The sequence below is a fragment of the Microcaecilia unicolor genome, chromosome 9 (genome assembly GCF_901765095.1).
Source record: "Microcaecilia unicolor chromosome 9, aMicUni1.1, whole genome shotgun sequence".
Lineage (NCBI taxonomy): Eukaryota > Metazoa > Chordata > Amphibia > Gymnophiona > Siphonopidae > Microcaecilia > Microcaecilia unicolor.
In genome coordinates this window covers 165,947,223-165,973,739 of record NC_044039.1, presented here as the reverse complement: position 1 = coordinate 165,973,739, position 26,517 = coordinate 165,947,223, and the positions used below count along the sequence as shown (strand labels likewise).

General features: G+C 41.7%; 1 protein-coding gene across 1 annotated transcript in view; it reads left to right on the top strand.

The window, feature by feature from the left end:
* The window catches only part of TXNDC16 (thioredoxin domain containing 16), a 196,347-nt gene that overhangs the window by 54,813 nt on the left and 115,017 nt on the right, over window positions 1-26,517 (top strand). Inside the window, exons 5-7 of the mRNA XM_030215380.1 lie at window positions 6,961-7,034; window positions 19,924-19,998; window positions 22,436-22,557. Of these exons, the coding sequence (XP_030071240.1) occupies window positions 6,961-7,034; window positions 19,924-19,998; window positions 22,436-22,557 (271 nt within the window). The remainder of the gene's footprint in view (window positions 1-6,960; window positions 7,035-19,923; window positions 19,999-22,435; window positions 22,558-26,517) is intronic.

Sequence of the window (26,517 nt, the reverse complement as noted above, 5' to 3'; positions counted from 1 at the left end):
GGTTAATCTCACAGCTAAACTAATAGATTTGTATGAGGCTAACTTCCCGCAAAAAGTCCGGGAATTGTTAAGGGAATTGGAGAGATGGGAAGGGTTAGAATTATCATGGATAGGAAGGATCTCGGCAATAAAAATGATGCTCCTACCAGAGATTTTATATCTATTTATGGCACTACCCCTACCGATTCCAAAACACTTCTTTCGTCATCTGCAGCGCAAAGTATTCGCATATATTTGGCAACACAAACCGCCTAGGGTAAGGGCAGATAAGGGCAGACATTATGTTTCAGCCAAATAATAAGGGGGGGGGGGTATGGGGGTACCTAATTTTAAACAATATTATCAAGCAGCTCAGCTGCGGGTATTAGCGGTGTGGGGTTCCAATCTCTCAACTCCTTGGATACAAATTGAGAAATACTGGTTGAAGATGGAGAGACTAGATGCTATATTATGGGCCCCACAGAACCAACTGCTAACATGCATTCGACAGGCGCCCCCCGCAATACGTTTTCCCCTTCAGACTTGGAATACATTGCGACAGAAGCTGCTACCAGGCAGGAAACATTTTAGGCGAATGAAAATACAGACAGCTATGGGATGTCCCATAGGAGCAGCAGACAATGTGTTCCGAATCTGGAAGCAGAAAGGGCTGGTAGCATTACATCAGATTTGGGAAGAGGGGAGCATGGTACCATTTGCAGAGCTCCAAGAGGAATTCGAACTCCCTGTGTCCCACCTATATCACTACTATAGGATTAGGGATTACATACAACGAAGAGCTAAAAGAGAGCTCGCCCTTGAGGATACGGCGCTAGAAAAGGCTATGGGAGGGGGAAGTCAGAGGGGGTGTATTTCCCGTCTATACAGAGCGTTGGGATCCTATTTAAATCCACTAGAACGTTACACCCAGAGGTGGGAAAAAGTTATGCAACAGAAGTATGACAGCAACAGTTGGGAAAAAGCATTGAGTTACTTGCTTAAAGTATCTATTTCTAGCTCTTTAATTGAAAATGGTTATAAGATGCTGTACCAGTGGTACCTGACACCCAATAAGGTAGCAAGAATGTATAAGAAGGAAAGTAGCTGGTGCTGGAGAGGATGCAAAGAGACTGGAGATATGGCTCATATTTGGTGGATATGCCCTAAAGCGCAGACATATTGGCTAGAAATAATTAAGACATTAGAAAAATTCTTAGGGAGCCGTTATCCCCTGAGGATGGAGACATGTCTATTGCAATTTCAACCGGCAGGCATAACCTCAGCAGCACATCGTTTGGCGTCGATGTGGCTAGTAGCAGGAAAGATCGGGCTAGCCTCAGCATGGAAGCAACCTTTTTTGCCGCCAGTGATAAGGGTGGTACATAAAATGGACTACATCTTTCAAATGACCAAGTTGACAGCAATAAAGACAGGAAGGATTACGCAATTCTACAAACAATGGGACAAATATACAGCCTGGAGGTTGATGGATGGAGTGGACTTGGATGCGCCCAGGTTAATGACAGCTCCATGATTTAGCTATAGAGTAAAGATATATCATGTACCTATACCGGTTATTAGCTATATTATAGGAAGGGTGGGGGGGAGGGGGGCAATCCAATTGAAGCATGGTTAAGTTGTGGTTATCAGCATTTGTTATAAATATGTAAAAACCTTAATAAAAATATATAAAAAAAAAGAAAATTGTAATTTCCATTCTTTTTCTTGTGCTCTCTACCTGGAAAACCGCTCAGAAGTTCCTTACAATGGACGGGATATCAAATATTTAATAAACCTGGAAATCTTTGCTTTTGGGCACTGCTTGATTATTCATTGGGCTTTCTAGGTTTTGTTGATACTTGAATGACATTTGTTGACATTATGATCTCGAATGAAGTACAGTGGAGCACCATTAGTACGTGGTGTTTGAGAGGCATTGCTATGTAACCATGTACTATCGGTACGCTTATTACCGGAACAGTAAAGAAATACTATGGCGTCAAAGACTAAGTGTGAAAAATTTTATTTACAGCACTGTATGTATTTACAGTATTTCTGCAACAATCATCTACAAAACAAAACACAAAATAAGTACTTGTAATGCATTGTACAGCTAATGCTTATTTTTTAAAGTTAGTAATCTTTAGATGTTTTAGGTTACTGATACTTTTTTTCTTGCAAAATCAGTCATTCGCCTAAGATGCATGATTTCTAAAGGTTCAGCTGCATGTTCCTCCATAAATCTGACAGCTTTATCAAGAGAAGCAATTGCTTCAGTAGGCATATTTTCATAGTCTGCACATCATCATCTTCATCCTCGTTGTCACTTTGGTTGTTCTCTGGGATAGCATGATGTGGTTGAACAGCCTGTATAATGTCCTTCTCTGACAGAAATTCTGTATTAGGAACACCAGGATCATTATTTTCATCCCACTCCAACCAGTCACTAATCATTTCTGCAGACATTTCTGTATCATTGTCTTTAAACATATTGTATATACAGGCTGTTTTTTGCTTATTTGTCTGGGTTAAAAGTCTTGCTGAAATCTGTTTCAGTGAAGCCTTCAAAGTCTGACTCTGTGGAAGAACTACTTACGGCAGGAAGTTTGTTGTAGCTACCGCCGGGGCATTTCTGGTACAGCCTACCATGTATTATCGAGTACCACACATTAATTTTATGATTTTGGGAGGCAGGTTATTACCACATATAAAGTGATCAGACGCTTTAATGGTGTGTGTACTAATGGTGCTCCACTGTAAGTCCTTTAGGGTTCTGTGTTTTTCAAACTTTGCACAATTTAGGCAAAGGGAGAGGTGTTATATTATTTGTGATTTCTTTCTTAGTATGAAATTCAAAAAAATAATTACAGATTAATCTGAGGCTGTTATTTTATTTTATTATTATCAATGCATTTACAGTTCTACAATCCAAACAATTGTTCAAGAAGAGCACTTATAGCAAGTACAAAAGGAACAGAAATAAAGTATGCCCTTTACTATACGAATAAGAATGGGAGAGACGGCAAACTAGGTACAGAAAAATAAAAGGAAAAAAATAGGAAAAATCTTTAGGTACTATATCAGCTTGAACACATTGGATAGCACTTAAATACAGCAAAACAATAGAAGTCCCCTAGGATATAATTTGAGGCACTAACTACTTAGAGTCCAAAAGCTTGGGTTCAAAGAATGCATAGTTTACTGCAGAAATCACCACCAAACATTTGTAAGGAAATCTTAATAAGAAACTGCTTTCAAACTTCTTTCCTGTGTATAACGGATCCAGTCTCAGAGTTTTTTTTAACACTATCAGGCTTATTTTCGAAAGAGAAGGACACCCATCTTTGACACAAATCGGAAGATGGGTGTCCTTCTCACAGGGTCGCCCAAATCGGCACAATCGAAAGCCGATTTTGGGTGTCCCCAACTGCTTTCCGTCGCGGAGATGACCAAAGTTCACGGGGGCGTGTCAGAGGTGTAGTGAAGGCAGGCGTGCCTAACACATGGGCGTCCTCGACCCAAAATGGAAAAAAAGAGTGTCCTGACGAGCATTTGGACGACTTTACCTGGTCCAGTTTTTCTTACAACCAAGGCACAAAAAGGTGCCTGAACTGACTAGATGACTACCACAGGGAATTGGGGATGACCTCCCCTTACTCCCCCAGTGGTCACTAACCCCTTCCCACCTTCAAAAACGATCTTTAAAAAATATTTTGTGCCAGCCTCTATGCCAGCCTCAAATATCATACTCAGGTTCATCGCAGTATGCAGGTTCCTGGAGCAGTTTTAGAGGGTGCAGTATACTTCAGGCAGGCGGACCCAGGCCCATCCCCCCCCCCCCGTTACACTTGTGGTGGTAAATGTGAGCCCTCCAAAACCCAGCAGAAACCCACTGTACCCACATCTAGGTGCCCCCCTTCACCCGTAAGGGCTATGGTAGTGGTATACAGTTGGGGGTAGTGGGTTTTGGGGGGCTCAGAGCACACAAGGTAAGGGAGCTATGTACCTGGGAGCAATTTATGAAGTCCACTGCAGTGCCCCCTAGGGTGCCCGGTTGGTGTCCTGGCATGTCAGGGGGACCAGTGCACTATGAATGCTGGCTCCTCCCACGACCAAATGGCTTGGATTTGGTCATTTCTGAGATGGGCGTCCTTAATTTCCATTATTGCCAAAAATCAGAAACGACCAAGTCTAAGGATGGCCATCTCTAGGGACGACCTAAATGTCAAGATTTGGGCTCCCCGACCATATTATCGAAATGAAAGATGGACGCCCATCCTGTTTTGATAATACGAGTTTCTCTGCTCCTTCGCCGGGATGTCCTGCGAGGACGTCCTCAGGAAAACTTGGGCGCCCCTTTCAATTATGCTCCTCTTGGTGTTCCAATTGGAATATTTGGCCATTGAAAGCTTCTATAGCTCAGATTTTGTCCTTTTTTTTCCAACATAGTTTGAAAAGATTAGTAGCTTTTGTGAGTTATTGTGATCACCAACAAGGTTTTTGCCTGGCTTCTCACCCAGATTTAGTTTGTGGTGTATTGTTCCACCTTGGAAACTGAACTTAATTTCTTGAGGGTTTATCTGGTCCTCCCTTTGAACCACTGAAGAAAACATACTTGAAAGATATATTTTTGAAAATTGTTTCTGGTGGCTATTTCTTCAGTTTGAAGAATTTCAGATTTGCAAGCCCTTTTGTGTCAGGACTCTTTCTTAACACTTTACAAAGGCAGGAGTTTCAGTTGGAACAAAAGTAGTTTTCACTTTTCACATAAATCAGTCAAATTAACCTCCTTTCATTTGGAAGAATAGGGAGAAGAATTTAAACTGTTAAGGCTCTTGGATGTCCACAGAGTTTTGTTGAATTATCTGGAAGTCATTAAAGACTTCCACAGATCTGGCATGCTTTTTGTGTTCTTTAATGGTCAGAGGAAAGGGGAAGCTGCTTCTAAAGCAACTATAGTACATTGATTAAAAGAAGCTTAGAGGTTCCTCTTGGGCTTAGTGCTCATTCAGTCAGAGGTATAGCAACCTTGTGGGCTGAGACCCAATTAAGTGATCTATCTCTGTGGTGCATATCTTGTTCTGCAAAGTTTTACAGATCAGATACTCGGGCTAGAGAACATGCTGCCTTTGGTGTGTCAGTTCTTTTGGCAGCACAGTCTTCATCCCACCCAATGTGAAGATTGTTTTGCTACATCTGATCAGCCCTGGACCTGTCTAATAGGGCTAAAAAGAAGGGAAAAACTTGTCCTTACCTGCTCATTTTCTTTCCTTGAGTCCAACCAGACAGTCCAGATACCCACCTTGTAGCCTGGTCTAGATTTATTTTTCTTATTCTGCTAAGCCTTTCTTTTCTTTTCTCATGTAGCAATATTAAAAAAAGTTTTAATATTTTTTTTTTCTGAGACATTTTTAGTTTTCGCTAGAAGTTCTTTCTTAGTTTAGTGCTTTAACAAATACAGGGGAGCTGTATAGCAGTGCTGCCTTATGTTGTGCAGACCTCGCAGCTCTTTGGTCTCTGTCTCCATCTGCTGACTGATGGACATAACCATCAGTTATGGACTGGTCTGATTGGACTCGAGAAAAGAAAATTAGCAGGTAAAAACAAATTTTTTCCATCTACATTATCATCACCTTCTGCAGCTTGTTCCTACCATGTCTCCCATTAAACAATCTCTTTCCCCTTCCACCTGTTCAAAGTTCTGCTGCTTGATTTATCTTCCACCAATGTTGCTGCACACACATAACTTCTTCTCAAGTCACTTTATTGGCGCCCTCTCTGTTTCCATACATAGTTCAGACTCCTCTTACTAAGGCACAAGAGCATTCATTCTGGAACTCTTCGGTATCTTTCTTCTTGTCTCTTTCCTTGCACCCCTCCCTAAGAACTTTATTCATCAGGCAAGTCATTCTTACCTGTATTTTTCTTCTCCACTGCCAACTCCAGACGCCGTTTCTTCTATCTTGCTCATCGTATGCCTGGAATAGACTTTGAGTCAATATGTTACACTCTGTCTCTGGCTGTATTCATATCCAGGCTAAAAGCTTTCCTTTATGAGACTGGTTTTAACTCTTAATCTCTTGAATAGGTGAATAAGAGGTTAGGAGTTAAAACCAGTCTCATAAATACCCATGTTGATTCAATCATTCCCACAGTAAATGAAACTCCCAAATCCCTTATTTTGTCATGTTTGTCTATCTTGAATAGATTGTATGCTCTGCTGAGGAGGAGCTGTGTTACTTGTTATGTGTTCATGCACAGCGCTGCCTACATTTAATAGTGCTATAGAAATGATTAGTAGTAGTAGTAGCAGCAGTAGTAATTATAGCATAGTGTCAACACAGTATCCATTAAAACTTCTTATAGCACGGGGGTAAGTGGAGGTGGTACATAAGGACAGAGAAGGTAGAGTAACAGGAATTAGAAGATAAGGATGATTAACTTAAGGAAAAATTATACTTGGATTCAGAAGAGGTGAATGCATCTGTTCTTAGCTAGAGTTTTGTTTTCATTTATTAACCTTTATTTCTACTCAGGGACTTAATGTATATTCCAAAGGTAGAGAATTTATTTTTCTACTTCTTACTTTGTCTTCTAAGAATTGATTTAGTGAAAAATTGTTAACATGTGTTATTGTTTCAGGCTTTTGCTTGGTGTAGGAATTTTCAATTTTGCTGACACTTCAGCATTCTTTCCTTTTGTGTGAGCTAAATCTAAAAGACCTACACCAAGCAAAAGTGTGAAACATAACACGTGTAACAATTTTTCATTAACCGTGATTGCATTTTTAATTTTTAATAATGAAGTAAAATACCTGTACATCTTTTAGACACATAACGTAATCATGTGTCCAATAGGTGTACAGGTATTTTTCTTCTTAATTACGCATTAAAAATGGCTTCATTGATGCTATTAAGCATTTTGATAAATGTATAATAAGTGCTGCTAACATATTTTATACATTCTGCTTTAAATTAACAGGTTAATTGTTTGAAGGAAGATGTATCCAAGTATTGTGAAAACAAAAATGCCATGACGAAAGCATATTTATTCAGGTATTCTTATAGCAATTTTGTATGTCCATTCAGTGGTAGGAATTTGCCTTCTTAATGGTTTGGTAGCCAGTATTTTGTTTTTCAGTTTTTTGTTCTCTTTGAACCTAAGAACTGTTTTTTGTTTTTTTTTAGCTGTAGTGCTATTAGCCTTCATTTGAAACTTCTGTGATGTACAGTGCACTCCATTTAAGTGCAAGTTGGATAAGCGCATGATCTGTTTAACTGCATGCCATACTTCGGTCCCATTTTTGGCACCATCAATTTCTATGGGGACAAACTTCGGTGTAGTGCACCACTGATAAGTGCAAGATTCGCTTATATGCATGGTTCAAGACTGCTACTCTGCAGGAAAGACTCCGCATAAGCGCGCGCATGGAATATGGAAGCCGATTGGCGCGTGACAGCCAACGAGATTTCAAACTTACTGCCTCTTTAACTGCCACAGGCAGAATAAGCAAAAGAATGTTGTTAGATCGTACACCGGGGTCGTCGTCATCGCGGCGGAACTGTAAGACTTTAACACTGGCTAAACGAATAGAAGTTCTTAAAAAATTAGAAAACAATCAAAGTCAAGCATCTATTGCTAAAGAATATGGTGTCAGTCCCAGTCAAATTTCTCGTGTCTTGAAGAAGAAACGCCAGCTTCTGGAAGACTGGCAAAACAATTCAAATCCACAACGGAAATGAAAACGGGCAGGAAAAGCTGAGGAGGTAGAAGATGCTCTTCTTCGGTGGTTTTCTCAAGTCAGGAACAGACAGTTTCCTGTCAGTGGTCCACTGCTTATGGAGAAAGCTAACCAGCTAGTTGAAAGTCTTGGACTAACTGAATTCAAAGCCACTGTTGGATGGTTGGAAAGATGGAAGGAGAGGCACAGCATAAAATTCAAGAAACAGCATGGTGAGAAACAAGACGCTGATGACTTTGGTGCTGAAAATTGGGTTGTTTCAGTTTTTCCTACCATCTTGAACGAGTTTGCACCTTGTAACATTTTCAATGCTGATGAAAATGGACTCTACTGGTGAGCGATTCCTGATGGAATACTTGCATTCAAACAAGCCGAAACTACTGGAGGTAAAACGTCGAAGGACCGACTGATGATCCTCCTTTGCTGCAATATGGATGGGAGTGAGAAGTTGGAACCCCTCGTCATTGGAAAGAGCAGACAGCCCCATTGCTTCAAGAAAGTTAAGCGACTTCCTGTGTCATACGAGGCTAACGCAAATTCATGGATGACTGGGGAAATTTGGAAGCAATGGTTAAAGAAGTTAAACACTAGATTGCGGGCACAAATTGTCAGATTTTGCTGCTTTGTGATAATTGTGCTGCACACAGGGATGAGTCAGGCTGTCTAACGTCAAGGTGGTCTTCCTGCCACCAAACACTACCTCTCTGATTCAACCTATGGATCAGGGCATAATAGCCAATTTCAAACAACATTATCGGGCTCTTGTGCTACGTTGTCTGATGAGCGTTATGGATGACCAGACTGGCAAGGATGAATGTGCTGTTGAACTGGCTTGTAATCTATCACTGTTGGATTCCTTACATATGCAGAAAGAAGCCTGGAATCATGTTACACAGGCAACCATTGTGAACTGCTACAAGCGGGCAAGCTTTGTTAGGGATGTGGAGAGGGATGAAACAGATGCAGCTGTTGCAAGCGCGTCAGATGAAGAGGTTATTGACATCCCAGCCGGTGTTACTGAAGAGGCGTTCCATTGCTACGTAGCTATTGGTTACGATCTACAAACAGCTGAAGACAGCACTGATGTCAAGATATGCGCCTACACGCAGGCAACAACGACCGATGATGGAACAGATGAAGAAATGAGCAGCGAGGCACATGCTGACAAAATTCAACAATCTCCTCCTGTCACTTTTGCAAGAGCGCTGGAGAGTCTCAACACCGTGCGGGCCTATCTGGAGGCCACTGGATGTCAGTGCTATGATAGTTTTTATCATCTGGCAGACATAGTCTATGGAACTCACAGACCCAAGATTGTACAGAGGACTATAACTGATTACTTCAAGTAAGCCTAATGTCAGTTAACGGAGACTGTATACTGTACGTATAATAATAAACAGTACTGTATATATGTTTAGCAGATGTCAAGCTTCTTTGGGTCACAATGGTTAAGTGCACGCTCTGGTTAACTCCATGCATTTCTTTGGTCCCAGACCCTTGCACTTAAGCGGATTGCACTGTATTCTTTATAGTTGATAACCCACACCAGCTCAGTTTTTGTACTAATGGTCCTTGGCCAGAAGTAGACTGTGATCTTTAAAGAAGTGTGGTGATTCTGTAGGCTGGATGTCAAATTTTTTGTAAAAGGGGGGAGGGGTGCTGAAGAACTTGATCAAGATGAACTTCAACTTATGCAGCCCTTTTGATTTGCCTTTTCGATCATCAAATTGCATTTTTCATATGTCTTATGGCCACTGGTAAGCAAAGCAAGACTGGACAAATTTTGCTATGAGTTTTGATACTTTAGCAAGAAAACTGGAATCTGCATTGCCCTGCAAATCAGCTAAAGAGAATAGTGATAGCAGGAATCTTTTGGCTATAACCGACCAATTACAACACAATTACCCAAATGCTCACAGACAGTAGTGTGGATATAAAAGGAATAAAAATAGATTTATCTTATTTGAATTCTCGCTTCTTAGCCTTTGAAAATAGGATTGAGTTGCTGGGAAAATGTGTGACTGAGTTGGTTGATCAATCCTTTCTAGGCTGAAAAACAGCTAAGATAGTGCTGGAATTATAAGTGGCCATTGAAGATGCAGGAAATCAAAACTGACACAATAAGATCAGGATCTTAGGTTTTCTTGAAAGTGCGGAGGTCAAAGGCCCATTACATTTTCAGGAAGAGTTCTCACCTAAATTTTTGAAGCTGAATTTTCAACACAAATTTGAAATTGAAAGGGTACACTGAGTGCTGCTTCACTCCAATGCAATCCGGAAATCACTGTGCCTAATTGTTAGAGATTTGTGTTTTCCTGAAGTATTAGAAATATTACAAGCTGCTAAATCCTCTGTCGCTTCAGTGGAATGAGCATTGGTTTGCTATACTTCCGGGTTTCACAAAACAAACTGTGGACGCTCGAAAGAAATTTCTAGCATTAAGACTCCGATTTAAACCCTTATATGCAAGGTATGGTCTGCTAACTTCGGCACGTATGAAGGTCACACATTAAAATGCCACGAAAAGTTTGTGGTTCTTGCTGCTCTGGAGAAATAATAATAACAACAAAACGTATAACCTACTCAAGCCTTGCCGTTCAGAGCGGTTTACTAAAAAGAAACAAAAAACTGGACAAGCCCAGGAATAACAATAAAATCATTACAAATATAATAAGTACATAAGTATCGCTATACTGGGACAGACTGAAGGTCCATGAAGCCCAGCATCCTGTTTCCAGTAGTGGCCAATCCAGATTACAAGTATCTGACAGGATCCCAAAACAGTACAATACATTTTATGCTGCTTATTCTAGAAATAAGCAGTGGATTTTCCCCAAGTCCATTTTAATAATGGCTTATGGACTTTTCTTTTAGGAAGCTATCCAAACCTTTTCTAAACCCCTCTAAGCTAACTGCTTTTATTACATTCTCTGGCAATGAATTCCAGAGTTTAATTACATGTTGAGTGAAGAAATATTTTTTCAGATTTATTTTAAATTTTATTACTTTGTAGCTTCATTATGTGCCCCCTACTCCTAGTATTTTTGGAAAGAGTAAACAAATGATTCACATCTATCTGTTCTACTCCACTAACTGTCTTTTCTCCAAGCTGAAGAGCCCTAGCCACTTTGGCCTTTCATCATAGGGACATCGTCCCATCTCCTTTAGCATTTTTGTCGCCATTCTCTGTACTTTTTCTAATTCCACTATATCTTTTTTGAGATGTGGTGACTAGAATTGCATACAATATGCGAGGTACAGTCACACCATGGAGCGATAAAAAGGCATTATAGCATCCTCATTTTTGTTTTCCATTCCTTTCCTAATAATACCTAACATTCTATTTGCTTTCTTAGCTGCCGCCGCACACTGTGCAAAGGGTTTCAAGATATCATCAAAGATGACACCTAGATCCCTTTCCTGGTTGGTGAATCCTAGTGTGGAACCTTGCATTATGTAGCTATAGTTCGGGTTCTTCTTTCCCACATGCATCACTTTGCTCTTGCTCATATTAAATGTCATCTGCCATTTGGACGCTCAGTCTCGTAAGGTCCTCTTGTAATTTTTCACAATCCTCTTGTGATTTAACAACTTTGAATAACTTTGTGTCATCAGCAAATTTAATTACCTCACTAGTTATTCCCATCACTAGATCATTTTTAAATATGTTAAAAATCAGTGGTCCCAGCACAGACCCCTGGATATCCCCACTATTTACCCTTCTCCATTGAGAATACTGACCGTTTAAACCTAATCTTTGTTTGCTATCTTTTGACCAGTTTTTAAACCCACAATAGGACATTACCTCCTGTCCCATGGCTGTCTAATTTCCTCGGAGTCTTTCATGAGGTACTTTGTCAACTGCCTTTTGAAAATCCAGATACATAATATCGACCCGCTCACCTTTTTCAACATGTTTATTCATCCCTTCAAAGAGATGTAGTAGATTGGTGAGGCAAGATTTCCTTTCACTAAATTCATGTTGGCTTTGTTTCATTAATCTATACTATGTATATGCTCTGTAATTTTGTTCTTTATAAAGGTCTGTACCATTTTGCCCGTCATTGATGTCAGGCTCACTGGTCTATAATTTCCCAGATCACCTCTGGAACCCTTTTAAAACATTACGTTACATTGGCCTCCCAAGACCACCTCCCCGCTCCCCCCGTTTTCTATTTCTGTTGATGGCTCTCTCATTCTCCCTGTCTCCTCAGCTCGAAACCTTGGGGTCATCTTTGACTCTTCTCTCTCCTTCTCTGCTCATATCCAGCAGATTGCCAAGACCTGTCGTTTCTTTCTTTACAACATCCGTAAAATCCGCCCCTTTCTTTCCGAGCACTCTACCAAAACCCTCATCCACACCCTTGTCACCTCTCGTTTAGACTACTGCAATCTGCTTCTTGCTGGCCTCCCACTTAGTCACCTCTCCCCCCTCCAGTCGGTTTAAAACTCTGCTGCCCGAGGTCACGTGGTACCATGGTGGAGAGCGGTCGCTGAAAAGCGGAGCTCCCACACTTCCTTGAATATTTATCAGCAAAATCGGCACCCGAAACGAGTTAAATACAGAGCATGCCTCTTGTAATACATCAGAGAGGAGAGAGCACGAGACAAGACCTTTCACTCGACATCTTGTTGTGGAATGGCCTCAAGAATTCAAAAGAAAGAGAAGGAAAAGGGTAAGGCCCTAGATCCCAACATGGCGGACTCCTCGGTGTGCTCCGCGTGGACCGCTGAGATCACCGCGGAGGTTACGGCGGCAGTGGAAGCAGCTTTAGATAAAAAGCTGCAGGCTTTATACGACCGAGCGGAAGCTGCCCACGAACGATTAGATGGATTTAATCTAGATCTCGACCACATGCAGCAGCGAATCAGCGACATTGAAGATCGCATGCAGGAGCCTGAGGAGCATAGAGCGGAGCTTCAAAAGAAGGTGCAAGACCTAGAGCACAAGTTAGACGATTTAGAAAATCGAGCAAGGAGGAACAACTTAAGACTTGTTGGGTTACCGGAAAATTTAAAAGATGCAGAACTGGTGGGCTTTCTGGAACGCTGGCTCATGGAGACGCTAAGATTAAACAACTTACAGGATCCACTGCGAATTGAGCGGGCGCACAGATTGGGGCCTCGCAGACAATCAAGTGACAAACCCAGAGTGGTAATTATGAAACTTTTACAATATGGCCACAAGCAGGCGATTCTGAGAGCTATTCGAGCAGGTCAACCACTGCAATATGAAGGTAGAAAAATTTTATGTTTCCAGGACTATTCAATCAGTGTGGCGACGGCGAGGCGGGCTTTTGCCCCAGTATGTGCGGAGTTATATGAACGCAAAATTAAGTTCTTTTTGATATATCCAGCCAAACTACGGATTCTTTATGATGGCGAGGAACACACTTATGAGACAGTGGAGAAAGCCAAAGACTATCTGAAAACGCTGCCAAGCAAAGCAACAAAATGAAATAGCACATGGCAGCTGGCACCATGACTGGAAAAGGTGGCTAACAAGACTGTATATCAATAAAGGGACCTTATAAAAAATGAAAAGCGGAATGAGCTATAAAGATAAATGGAAGATTCGACATACGTTGAAAACGCTGATGGGATGCAGGAGAGTTTCAGAAAATGTGAGAATAACGGCTGACTAATAATAGCCTGCTGAAGATGAAGAAATTGGACGGATGGAATATTCGCGACATGAGACTTAAGAGATGGCGACTTGAGACTCTAAAGTACAGACGGCCTAATAGAAGGCTCTGTCTCAGTAATAGCTCAACATTCTTGTCTTGTATTATCCGACTGCTGTACAAGGTACATTGCAATAAGAGTGGTAATATAGCTGAGAATATAGTCATAATTGGGGCCTATAATCACACTAGTAAGGGAGGGGGTGGGGTACCTATACGTGACCGGTTCTACAAGAACTACATGGAGGGAATGGGTCCAGGACAGGGAAAGAGGGGGCTTTCGGGGGGGGGGGAGGGAGGAAGGAGGGATTGGGACCAGGAACAAGGAGGGAGGGGAAAGCTGAAAGGTCAATACAGAGGGTTACATTGGGAAGATATGGATAGGATCACGGGGATTGGAGGGAGCCACCTAATAGCAGGGGGCGGGGACAAGCTGGGATGCTCCCGCCTACCAGGAAAGTTGTGTTTAATGAGAGTTAACATACTGAGCTTTCATAAAACCAATTATGGTTAAGATACTATCATGGAATGTGGGGGGAATATCATCACCCATTAAACGATCAAAGATACTGCAAACGTTGAATAGACACAAGGCACAGATAGTCATGTTGCAAGAAACGCATTTGAATGCAGATGAACATAAAAAACTGTGCCGCTGGTGGGTGGGGGATCTAGTTGATAGCCCAACTTCAAACAAAAAAGCGGGAGTAGTCATCTTATTTAGGAAAGGGGTACAGTGCGTGAAGCACAGAAAGATTCAGGACTCCCAAGGTAGATATATTATTCAACATATTACATTAAACAATAGGCCATTGTTACTGGTTAATATATACGCTCCAAACCAGTATGACAAAAATTTTTTTCAGACGCTCCTAAAACATGTACAAAGCTTTGACCAGATGCCGATAATAATTGGAGGAGATTTCAACCAAGTATTTGATCCCCTGGTGGATAGCACTGGCCCCTCCCGGATAAGACCGGTGAATTACTCCAGGGGAGTACCGTGGGTGTGTTCGGAGCTGGAGCTGTTGGACTCCTGGCGCCTACTACATCCAGGGGATCGTGATTATACCCATTTATCAAGAGCCCATGGCACTCAGTCACGAATAGATTATCTGCTAATATCACAACGCACGGCGAATCTACTGGAGAAGGCAGAGATCGGTCCCACCCTGGTGTCTGACCATGCAATGATATCGGTAACCTTGAAATGGGAAGCTGAACCAAAAGGCCCATATTATTGGAGGTTCCCAAGAGCCTTATATTATGATTCCCAATTCCATATATTTCTGAAAGAAAGATGGAGGGAGTATGGGGAATTTAATAGAGGAAGCTATGAATTAGACCCAATTCTTTTTTGGGAAGCAGCCAAAGCCGTACTGAGGGGGCATATAATATCATACTCCTCCCACAAAAAGAGAATGAGAGAAGCCGAGTTGATACGATTAGAGAAAAGGGTGCGAATGCTTCGACAACTATATGGTAGAACACAATCCCATGCCCATAAGAAACTATTGCTGCTGACACAGGTAGAACTCAACCAATTGATTCACTCACACACACAAAAGTCTTTGATGTATTATAAATACCAGTTGTACCAACATGCTAACAAGCAAGGAAAACTTTTAGCGAGATTGGTTTGTCAGGTGGGGGGGCGGAGATGGGTAACACAAATTCAAGATAAGAAAGGTACTAGATTTCATACTAATGAGGACATCAATAGAGTATTTGAAGAATTTTACACCCACTTGTATTCTCAACCAGAGGATGATGGACTGGAGGCGAATTCATATCTAGGGGGACAGGCACTCCCACAGCTCAAAAGCCACCAACAAGATATTTTAAATGCAGCCATAACGGAGGAGGAAGTCCAGTGGTGTATACGGGATAGTCCACTATATAAGTCGCCAGGAGTGGATGGTTTCACCTCAGAGGTATACAAAATTTTAATTGAAGATATTGGGATATGTGTAACTAAGGTCTTTAACAAATATGTAGAAAGAGGCGAACTCCCCAACTCGCTGAAAACGGCGCAAATAATTGTGTTATTGAAGCCGGGCAGAGATCCAACTCAAACAGAATCTTATCGACCTATCTCTTTAATAGCTTATGAAGCTAAATTGTTTGCTAAGATTCTGTCAAATAGACTAGCTAGATTTTTGCCCCACTTGGTGTTAGATCCACAGGTGGGGTTTGTGCGAGACCGCTCAGTAACAAAAAATCTGAGAAAAATTTTGTTAGCGTTGGAACACATAACATTGAGCAAAGACCCGGCCATACTGATCAGTTTTGATGCACATAAAGCATTCGATCGAGTGCGGTGGGACTTTATGTTTGGAGTATTGGAAGCATATGGGATCAATGGCTTTTTTGGGAAGGCCATTAAATCGTTGTATAATGGCCCTATGGCGGAGGTGATGACAAATGGACTGATATCTGGACGATTTGAGATAGCTAGAGGCACTAGACAGGGGTGCCCTTTGTCTCCACTTCTGTTCGTGTTGGTGATAGACCCTTTAATTCGGGATATTTTGGAATCACCAGAGATACAGGGGGTACACATAGGACTCGAGCATTTTAAGATATCTGCTTTTGCGGATGATTTGTTAGTTATTCTCACACAACCTAATATATCCTTACCAGTGGTCTTAGAGACTTTGAAAGAATTTGGTGACTTTTCAGGGTTTGGCCTTAATCTGGACAAATCTGAGATTCAATTGATAAATATGACAGAAACAGAGTGGTCTTAGTTGGCATGCCCACTAAAACGCGCACACAATTCATTTACATATTTAGGGATTCAACTGCCGGGGGATCCTTCCAAACTATACCAGATGAATATAGCTAAATTGTTTGAGTTTACAAAGCGTCTGTTGGAAAGATGGACTAACTTACCGCTATCCTTGATAGGCCGCATATCTTTATTCAATATGATACTCTTCCCGAAGTGGCTGTATTGCTTTCAGGTCTTACCACTATTTCTATTAAAAAAAGATTGGAGGAAATTGATGAGCATGCTCTCAAAGTTTTTTTGGAATCATAAACGGCCGCAGATAAATTGGCAAACTATGTTAGATCCTTGGGAAAAAGGAGGAGTGGGGGTATTGAATCTATTGCGATACAACAGAGCATGCTTGTTGAGACATGTGGGGGACTGGATCAAGGAAACATCTTATCACACACCGCGAGCAGTGGAGCAGAGGTGGGTTAACCCGCTGCATTTACATTATGTGCTGCAGGCTAAACAGTCCTCACTGCCAAAACATATAAAGAGCAGTCTGTTGGTTAGACCACTTAGATTGGTGTGGAGAGAATTGAGCCGCCATTGGGAGTTTGATGCACATCAGAGTGGATTATTACCTATAGTAGGGAATGGAGACTTCCTTCCAGGAATGGATAATATTAGATTTAAAATTTGGAAGCAAAAAGGGCTTAAAATTATACAAGACCTGGTAGACTCTACAGGTAGGCTGAAAGGGGTGGAGTCATTGGGGATAGGTGAAATCTCGTGGATGGATGCTTTCGCACATCAACAGATATCTCACTATGTGGCAGGGATTCCCAAACAGTTTCTTATTGCGGATGTGCCCAATAAAATAGATCAACTATATGAAATGCCTACTGGGGAGGCAGTATCAATCTCACTCCTTCACAAAAGGCTTTTACAACACAAGGCACATCAAACTATGAGCCATCTTCTACTGAAATGGTCAGCAGACCTTGGAAGGGAGGTGACATTGCATATGTTGCTGAGTTGTTTACGACAGATCCCTAGACGAATAGATAGCGCAGAATTAAGAGAATGTCAAGGAAGGGTGATTTTTAGGGCCTATACATCCAAATCACGGCTTTTTAAAATGGGAGGGGTGGGAGAACCAACTTGTGGGAGATGTGGAAATGCGCCCTGCACATATTACCATGCTTTGTGGGAGTGCCGGGAAGTCCAGCAGTTCTGGACTAAAATATTTAATTTTTTAGGATACTTGGAACATAAGAGCATTTCGCTGAAACCGGAACAAGCCCTACTGGGGATGGACAACATATTTGGGGCTGGTGCTGTCCACCATAATTTGTTGGTATATAAGGCCTGCTTAGTGGGGAAAAAATGCATACTGGTCAACTGGGTTACACAGGAGCCTCTGACATACTGGCAATGGCGTAATAGATTTCATGCTTTATTGTTGATGGAGGTCCGAGCTGTCGCTTTGCGATTCAAAAGACAAAAAGAATTATATCTTACTTGGAAAAATTATATACAAGCCCTTGCGCCCCACGCCCGTAGCAATATTATTAACAAGTTGGGGGACCCTCGCATTCCTACATGATAAACTCTGTAACATAAAAAGGTGGCCTTACATCCCTGTGACCAAGGAACTGATGCTTCAAGGGGGGGAAAAAGGGGGGGGGGGAAAGGGGGGGGAGGGAAAGCCTACAATAAGCTGAATGGGATTATGGCTGAGGAAGGGAGGGGAGGGGGGCATCTTAATTCATGATGAGATTCTCCAATAATGTTCTGTAGATTTGTTAAGGGATGTGATATGATGTTATATTGCATTGGGAACTAATGGATGCTGTTTTTGATAACTTTATTCTCAGATTGCATACAAAAGTTTGAAAAATTGATGACGATGTTAGTCTAAATCACACAAAAATTGTTCATATTATTCACATTGTTGGATTTGTATGTTTGGAAATGTCATCAATAAAAATTGTTTTAAACTAAAACTCTGCTGCCCGTCTCGTCTTCCGCCAGGGTCGCTTTACTCATACTACCCCTCTCCTCAAGACCCTTCACTGGCTCCCTATCCGTTTTCGCATCCTGTTCAAACTTCTTCTACTAACCTATAAATGTACTCACTCTGCTGCTCCCCAGTATCTCTCCACACTCGTCCTTCCCTACACCCCTTCCCGTGCACTCCGCTCCATGGATAAATCCTTCTTATCTGTTCCCTTCTCCACTACTGCCAACTCCAGACTTCGCGCCTTCTGTCTCGCTGCACCCTACGCCTGGAATAAACTTCCTGAGCCCCCTACGTCTTGCCCCATCCTTGGCCACCTTTAAATCTAGACTGAAAGCCCACCTCTTTAACATTGCTTTTGACTCGTAACCACTTGCCTCCACCTACCCTCCTCTCTTCCTTCCTGTTCACATTAATTGATTTGATTTGCTTACTTTATTTTTTTTTTTGTCTATTAGATTGTAAGCTCTTTGAGCAGGGACTGTCTTTCTTCTATGTTTGTGCAGCGCTGCGTACGCCTTGTAGCGCTATAGAAATGCTAAATAGTAGTAGTAGTAGGATTTTAAAGATAAATTACATATTAGTAAGAATAACTCTGCAAGTTAATTTTTTAGTTCTATCAGTTCTCTGGGATGTATACCATCCGGTCCAGGTGATTTGCTACTGTTCAGTTTGTCAGATTGCCCCATTACATCTTCCAGGTTTGCAGAGATTTATTTGTCTCTCTGACTCATCAGCATTGAATACCATTTCTGGCACTGGTATCTCTCCCACATCTTCCTTGATGAAGAGAAGCAAAGAATTCATTTAATCTCTCTGCTATGGCTTTTTTTCCCTTAGTACCCCCTTTACCCCTCGCTCATCTAGCAGTCCAACTGATTTTTTTATCAGCTTCTTATTTCTAATATATTGAAAAAAGTTTTTACTATGTGTTGTTGCCACCAACGCATTCTTCTTTTCAAAGTCTGTTTGCCTTCCTTATCAGCACTTTGCAATTGACTTGTCATTCCTTATGCTGTTTCCTATTATTTTCAGTCGGATCCTTCTTCCATTTTCTGAAGGAAAATGGAAGAAATTTAGAGAATCTGTGTATGACAGAAATGAAACATTTCCAACCTGAGTTATGTCTGGTTCAACTGTATAGTCAACTGACAACATAAAAATTGACTTGATGAAGTCCAGCAGGTTTGAAATTCTCCTTGGAACAGATAAAAGTTCTTTGCTCATTATTATGTGGCAAACATATTAGTTCCACCTGTGTACTCAGCAGTGCGTAAGGGAATTCAGTGATTGGAAAATTCCTGCTGTCTACAGTTAACTCCACTGGATGATGTTGAAATGGTAAAGTGACTTGCTTAATGACGCTCGGTAAATGGCATGTTGTATGTTGATTGTTCTGTTTTTCTTTTTGGATCATCAATAAAGATACTTGGAAAAAAATCCATTCTGGGTCTTTGGTATTCACCAATTTCTGCTTTAACCAGTGGACTACTTTGGTAGTCTTTGTAGTGTGTCTCTTCATACCTGGAAATCATTTTGTAAAAATGTTTTTGCTTTATGACTTGCAGGTCAGCTCAAATTTGTTTCAACAAATCACTTTCACATCCTCCCTCCAATCCCAATGATATTGCTTAGCAGAGATCAGTGGTAAACATCTGCTGTGGCTAGCCACATCAGGCAAGGGACTGGTGATTGTGTAATATAGTGATGTGAAAAGGTAACATAACTATGTAGAGTAATCTAGAATATGAAAAGATGTTTGTATTTTCTCTTTTTGCAGAGGTAATGTGATGGTGAGAGAATTCCCAACGGATGCTCTGTTTGATGTGAATGCAATTGTAGCTAATGTTTTATTGTAAGTAAAGACAGATCTATGCCTTTAATTTTAATCCATATCTGTTTGTAGAACAGAATTTTGTGATAACATTAATTAAGTGTGTTTCCTTCTGCCAGATTGCAGGATTCATTTTCACATGGATAAAATATTTTCTCTTCACATACAGATGCATGTATTCCCTTGCCACTTGTTTACCATAACTGGCATATTACTTTTTCTGTCTTAAGCTTATTCTACAGTGCTTATTTTCAAAGCAGATGGATGCCTCAAAATGCATAAAAAACCATCCAAATCATGATTTTGGAATGTCAGAATTTGGACTGTTCACACTGCAGTTTGTCCAAGGGTGGGGGGGCATGTTATGGGCAGGACTAGGGAGGGCCTAAAAGTAGGACATTCAATAGTGACTTTCGAATGGGAAGAAACGTCCATGTCTAAAAAGAAGGACATTTTTATCTAGACCAGAACAGAGAAATATCTATTGTACCTAAAGATTTAAGCCTGAAGTCTATTGAAGTGGTGTACATTCAGGTACATTAGGTATTTTTCTGTTCCTGGCGATTACATTTACAAAAAAAAAATTACAGTGGGATTTGAACCTCTGTCCCTTGGCTTACAGTCCACTGCACTAACAACTAGGTACTCCTCTGTTCTGCAAGGACATCTATGTGGCCATTTTTCATAAGAATTCTGTCAGATGGCTGTCCCTGTACCTTGTTTTCCCCTGTTTATAATTTAAATATTTCAGATTGTAAAATGATTGTTCACAATGGATGGCTCCAGCGTAAGTAAGGATGTCCTTATGTATTTTAGAACAGGAAATCTGGATGTCTTTCCTGTTTGAAAATTGCTGTGAGATGGACATTGTTTTTTGTCGTTCTTTCAAAATATGCTCCTCTTTGGGGTATGTTTACTAAGGTGAGCTATAGGCGCGTTAGCGTTTTTAACGCACGTTAATGGTTGTACATTAAACGCTAATGCGCCCGTAGGAATGTATTGGCGTGGTAATGTTTAATGCGCCTTAACTTTAAAGGTGCATTAAAAACGCTAACGCACCTTAGTAGACATACCCTTTTGTGTCTTAAACTGCAGTTCTTTTCTTTTTACATAATATTAATGAAACCTTAAGAGGCCATCTAAGTGGGATTGTTTTTAATGGCACTTTTGTTGATTTTTCTAAAGAAGCAGTATTTTTTACGCAAAGCAAGATTCCTCCCCTCCCCCCTCTAGTATTGTGGGCTATGGTGAATGGAAATCAGCATGGTCTTTGAATTTTTCTCTATTTTTGTTTCTTTGACACGTTTTTAGATTGTATATCACCACCTGAAAACGAAAGTGTTGTATATGCGATTTTTGCATGAAATGAGATAGACATACATTTCAGTATACTGTTGTAAGATCTTCTTGAATGCCAAACTATTGTAAATTCTGAAATATCTCAAGTTTAAAAAAAGTATAATTTGGTATATGATAACCACATTAGGATGTCCTTTTACGAAACTTTGGTAAAATTTGCAGTTACTGTGGCTTAACACAGGACTTTACTGCACAGTAACTGCAGATTCAACACAGCAAATACTGGGGGCATTCCCAGCATTTGCCGTTACAGCACTAAGGGGTCCTTTTACTAAGCTGCAGTAAAAGTTGGCCTTAACGCGCTAAGACCATTTTTACTCCAGCAGTAAAATGGCTGATTTTCTAATTTTTAAAACACTAACGGCCATGCGCAAACGTTGCCTTTAGCATGTGGCCATTAAAAAATATTACCATGTGAGCACTTACCGCCACCTATTTTGTAGGCAGTAAGAGCTCATGTTCTAATGTTGCGCTATAATGTAAATATGCTAACTGATTAGTTTAGAAGTGCCCATGACCCCCAGACACACTCCCTCCCAGCAAATAAAAAAAATATTTTTTAGAGTGCAGTTAGCAAGACCAGATTTGAAAATTACTCCAGGACACCTGAGCGCGTTCCACGGTTCACCATTTTTTGCCGCAGTAAGCGCGTGGTAGCACCACAGCTTAGTAAAAGGGCCCTTAAATTTGCAGCTACTTCCCTTTATCCCCACTGCTTTTTATTTTGACCTTAGATCTGTTTATTAGGGAAATTCAGGCCAATCCAGAAATCCAAGGTATACAAACGAGAAACCAAACATTTAAAATTGCTTCATTTGTAGATGACTTGTTAGTGCGTATATCGGATCCATTTGTGTCCCTTCCAGCAATACTGAAAACTTTACGGAATACAGAGACTTTGCTGGATTTAAATTACATTTTTTTAAGTCCAGAAGTGCCACTATAGTAGATTACTGGGTGATAAGAATAGGGAAGGAGAAATAGAAATGAGACTTTTTGGTCTATAGTTTGAAAATGAGTTGTGTATAACTGATACTAGTGTGCACTTTTCTTTAAGCTTAAATGAATTAAATACTAATGAAATGTGAATGTATTTTAGTGCCCTTCTGTTTAATGAAGTGAAATATATTGCCACGATGGTGGAACTTCAGATAGTAGAAGATTCTGTGAAAGGAAGAAGTAACCTTGTTTTTGTTTACGTGCAAGCAGTAGGAATACCAGGTATGCAATGCCCTTTTTTATGTCATAATCTTTGTTTTAATCAGTTCATGGTTTTGATTCTTCACTGACTTTGAGGCTGATCACTAGGAAATTGCATTTCTTTTCAATCTTTTATATATATATATATATATATATATATATATATATATATATATATATAATATTGTGTTGGGTGATGTGTAGTCCCAATTATACATACCATTTAGGTTGGTATGTGAATTTAGATATCCATAATATAGACCCCTATCTTTCATTTAGCAAGATTCCAGGAAGCATAGGCGGTCGGTGGCCCAACTGTTTGGGGAGGCTAAAGGGGGTGGGGTTAGGGGTGGGGCCAGGGATGGAGCTTAAATCCATAATTGTCTACATACAGAAAAAAAAAATATAAAAATAAGTCACAATACCTTTTATTAAATTTAGATATTAGATATGTATCGTATGTCAAAGAATAAAGTGGTTGCTGAAAGCATATACTAACCACAATCGCTCAACTGCAAAACACTATGCACAACTTTGTGCAAAAACACACTCAGAACTTTACTGTACCATAAATATTACACTGGGCAGAACCTAATACACCATTAGGGGCTATAGCCCATTTAGTTATGTTTAAACAAAAGAGATCTGCATTAAAAAAATATTTATTTTTATTTTGACCTATAAAACCACTTGTCCCTGAAACATGCCTAAAAACAGAATAATCCAGTTGTGTATCTAAAATGTAAATTCCTACAAATGAGATGACGTTAAAATGTGATTCCATGTGCCCCAATGAAAGGTGAGTTTAATTCTACTTCCATTTAATTTCAATATATTCTATCATCTTTATAACACCAGCTTCCCAAGGCAGAGTACAACAGTTAAGATAAACATCAGGAAACAGGATATCCTCACTTAAATCTTGGTCATATGTATTGTATAGACATCAAAACATAGTAACATGCTTGTATATGCAGCTGTGTCCACTAGCCTGTATCAGATATTATACTTAATCCTACAGTACAGCTACCTTTTACAAGAAATACGGTTTTCCTTTCGTACATATAGTTTGTAAAACGTATCCGCTCTTTCTTTTTTCATAGCGATGAAGAAGTTTGAGATTCTGGTACTTACCTCTGTAAAAAAAACGCTCCCAGGATGAAATTGATAGATGAATAGAGATGCCAGTTGATCCTTCTGGAACGCTCCAAAATGCCCATGTCTAGGTTCTGGGCTCCGAGGAAGGTAACGGACAGGAGGATGAGCTCTTCCAGTGCTGGCTCAAGGGGAAAACGCCTCGGTGGGCTCCATGCTCAGCCCAACCTAGCGGGCTCATGAGGTCCTGTGACCAGATTTTCAGGGCTTGGAACTCCTCAGGCACAGCCCAGCTCCTGTTCTCTATCTAACCTCCTTGTTCCTCCCCATCCATCCCTCAAACCTGCTTTTCTTTAGCAGGGAGCGCCTGTAGCGATAACAAGCTACATGAGCCAGTGCCGAATGTTTCCCTCTGCCACGTCCCACCCTCGCGTACACAGGAAGTTGTGTCAGAGGGGCGGAGCAGAAGGAAGCTTTTGGCGCCGGCTCAGGCAGCCTGTGATTGCTACAGGGCAGCAGGGAGGGGCGCCGCTAAAGAAAGCAGGTTTGAGGGATCGAAGGGGAGTGGGTAGTGAAAGCGAAAGCTCCAAAGTGGTGTGTTATTCTATGCTGCTGTGTGGTGGCGGCCCAGCACCAGCAGAAGTAGGCGCCGTTTTCATGTGAAATCTGATTGGGGGAGCGGCTGCTCCCCTTGCACCCTCCCTAGCTACACCACTGGGAGGCAGCAGGGGGAAAAGGTCACGGTTGGGCAAGCCTCTTATACGGGGCGCCTATGCCAGGAAGAATGTAACATGCAAAATCTCTACCTTCCATTTCATATACAGAGTGCATTTGTAAATAACAAAAAAGCACATATTGAATATTCCTGGAAAAAATTCTCCTGTCCATGAAATTACAGAAAACGTTTTGCAGATGATATAATCTTGGATACTACAATAACTACAATAGGTTACAGGTCTCTATTATTAAATTCCTTTAACTGAGTAGTCATTAAATAGACATTATGAAGGTTGCTTTTGACAGACTCATTAAAACATGATTGGTTGCTCATGGTGTGGGAATTTGATACAGCTTGTGTTTTTCTTCAACTTTTATTCCCAGAGCAAGGATTAACAGTGCTATCCAGAAGTTGAGAATAGAAGTCTGCTGTATTGATTTCTGCCAAAGTGAAGTTATGTTGCTTATTTTAGAAGCTCTGTTCATGTTTTGGACATCTGAAAACTGGCTTTTAGACATCTATATTGCTTTAGACATCCAAATTCCAATTTTGTAAATCCAGAATATAGATGCTGTACGCCCATATGGCGAGGGAGGAATGGTCTGGATGCGTTTTGGGTGGGAATAGGGAGGGGCCAAAAGATGGATGTCCATCTCTGATTAGGGAAGGGACATCCATGTCTAAAAAGATGGACGTTGTTATGTGGACCTGGTACTTGGCACGTCCAGGTTACAGAAAGTGCTTAACTGAATGGAGAAAGGGAAGTCATGGTAGGTATTTTCTTGCCCTGAAGGATTCATAATTAAAAAAAAAAAAAAAAGCTGTACTGGGACTTGAATCAGCCACCTCTTGTTCTCTGCCCTGCTTTTCAGCAGGCTGCTCTAACCATTAGGCTACTTCTTTACATGGATATCTGTGTGGCCATTTTATAATGTGGATATTCCTCTCCTGCAACACAAAAGTGTATGGGCCCTGTTTACTAAGCTGCGCTAGAGGCACGTTAGTGCTTTTAGCATGCGCTAACCATTAGCACATGCTAACTGTGTAGGTGCCCACAATATTCCTGTGGGCGCCTATACAGCGCGCCCTAATTTTGTGCACGTGCTAAAAACGCTAGTGCACCTTAGTAAACAGGGCCCTATTTCCCTTACTTTGCCCCATTCATAGTTTGGATGTTTCAGTTTGTAAAATGGATGTTCCTGCTGTATGTAGCCAGAAATTGGACATCCATTTCTCAATATTTTAGAACATTAGACAGCAACTATGCCATATACAAAACTTTATTATTGAATCTTAATTATTATAAACTCTTATCAAACCTATAAATGGCAAGTGACCGACTCACCTGCAAATGCGCAGTAGAGACTTCCCTCTCTGTCCCGCCCCCGCGTCAAGACGTGATGACGGGAGGAGGGGGGCGGGACAGAGAGGGAAACTGCGCTGAAGGGAACCGCTGACGTCGCTACCGCTCCCCTCCCCCCCCCCAAGGTAGCCACTACCGCCCCCCCCCCCCCCGGAGTCGCCACCCCCCCCCCTTCACCCGGCCCGGGCCCTCTCTTCGTTATTCAACTTACAGCAGCGCCGAAACAGCAGCAAGCAGCAGCTCCCATTGGCCTTCCTTCACTGCCTGTGCCCCGCCCTCGCCGACGTGACGTCACACGAGGGCGAGGCACAGGCAGTGAAGGAAGGCCAACGGGAGCTGCTGCTTGCTGCTGTTTCGGCGCTGCTGTAAGTTGAATAACGAAGAGAGGGCCCGGGCCGGGTGAAGGGGGGGGGGGGGGTGGCGACTCCGGCGTGGGGGGGGGGGCGGTAGCGGCTACCTTGGGGGGGGGGGAGGGGAGGGGACATGGGAGGTCTCAGAAGGAGGGGGGCCTTGGAACTGGGAGGGCTGGACTGAAGGGGGCCTTCCAGCTGGCTGGGAAGAAGGGGGGGCCTTGGAACTGGGAGGGAGGGAGGGAGGGAAGGAAGGGGGCCTTGGGAGCTGGGGGGCCTGGGGCCTTGGAACTGGGAGGGAGGGAGGGCTGGGGGCCTTGGGAGCTGGGGGGAGGGCCTGGGGCCTTCGAACTGGGAGGGAGGGAGGGAGGGCAGGCAGGGGGCCTTGCAGCTGGGAAGGGGGGAGGACTGGAGCCTTGGAGCTGGGAGGGAGGGCAGGGGGCCCCTTACAGTTG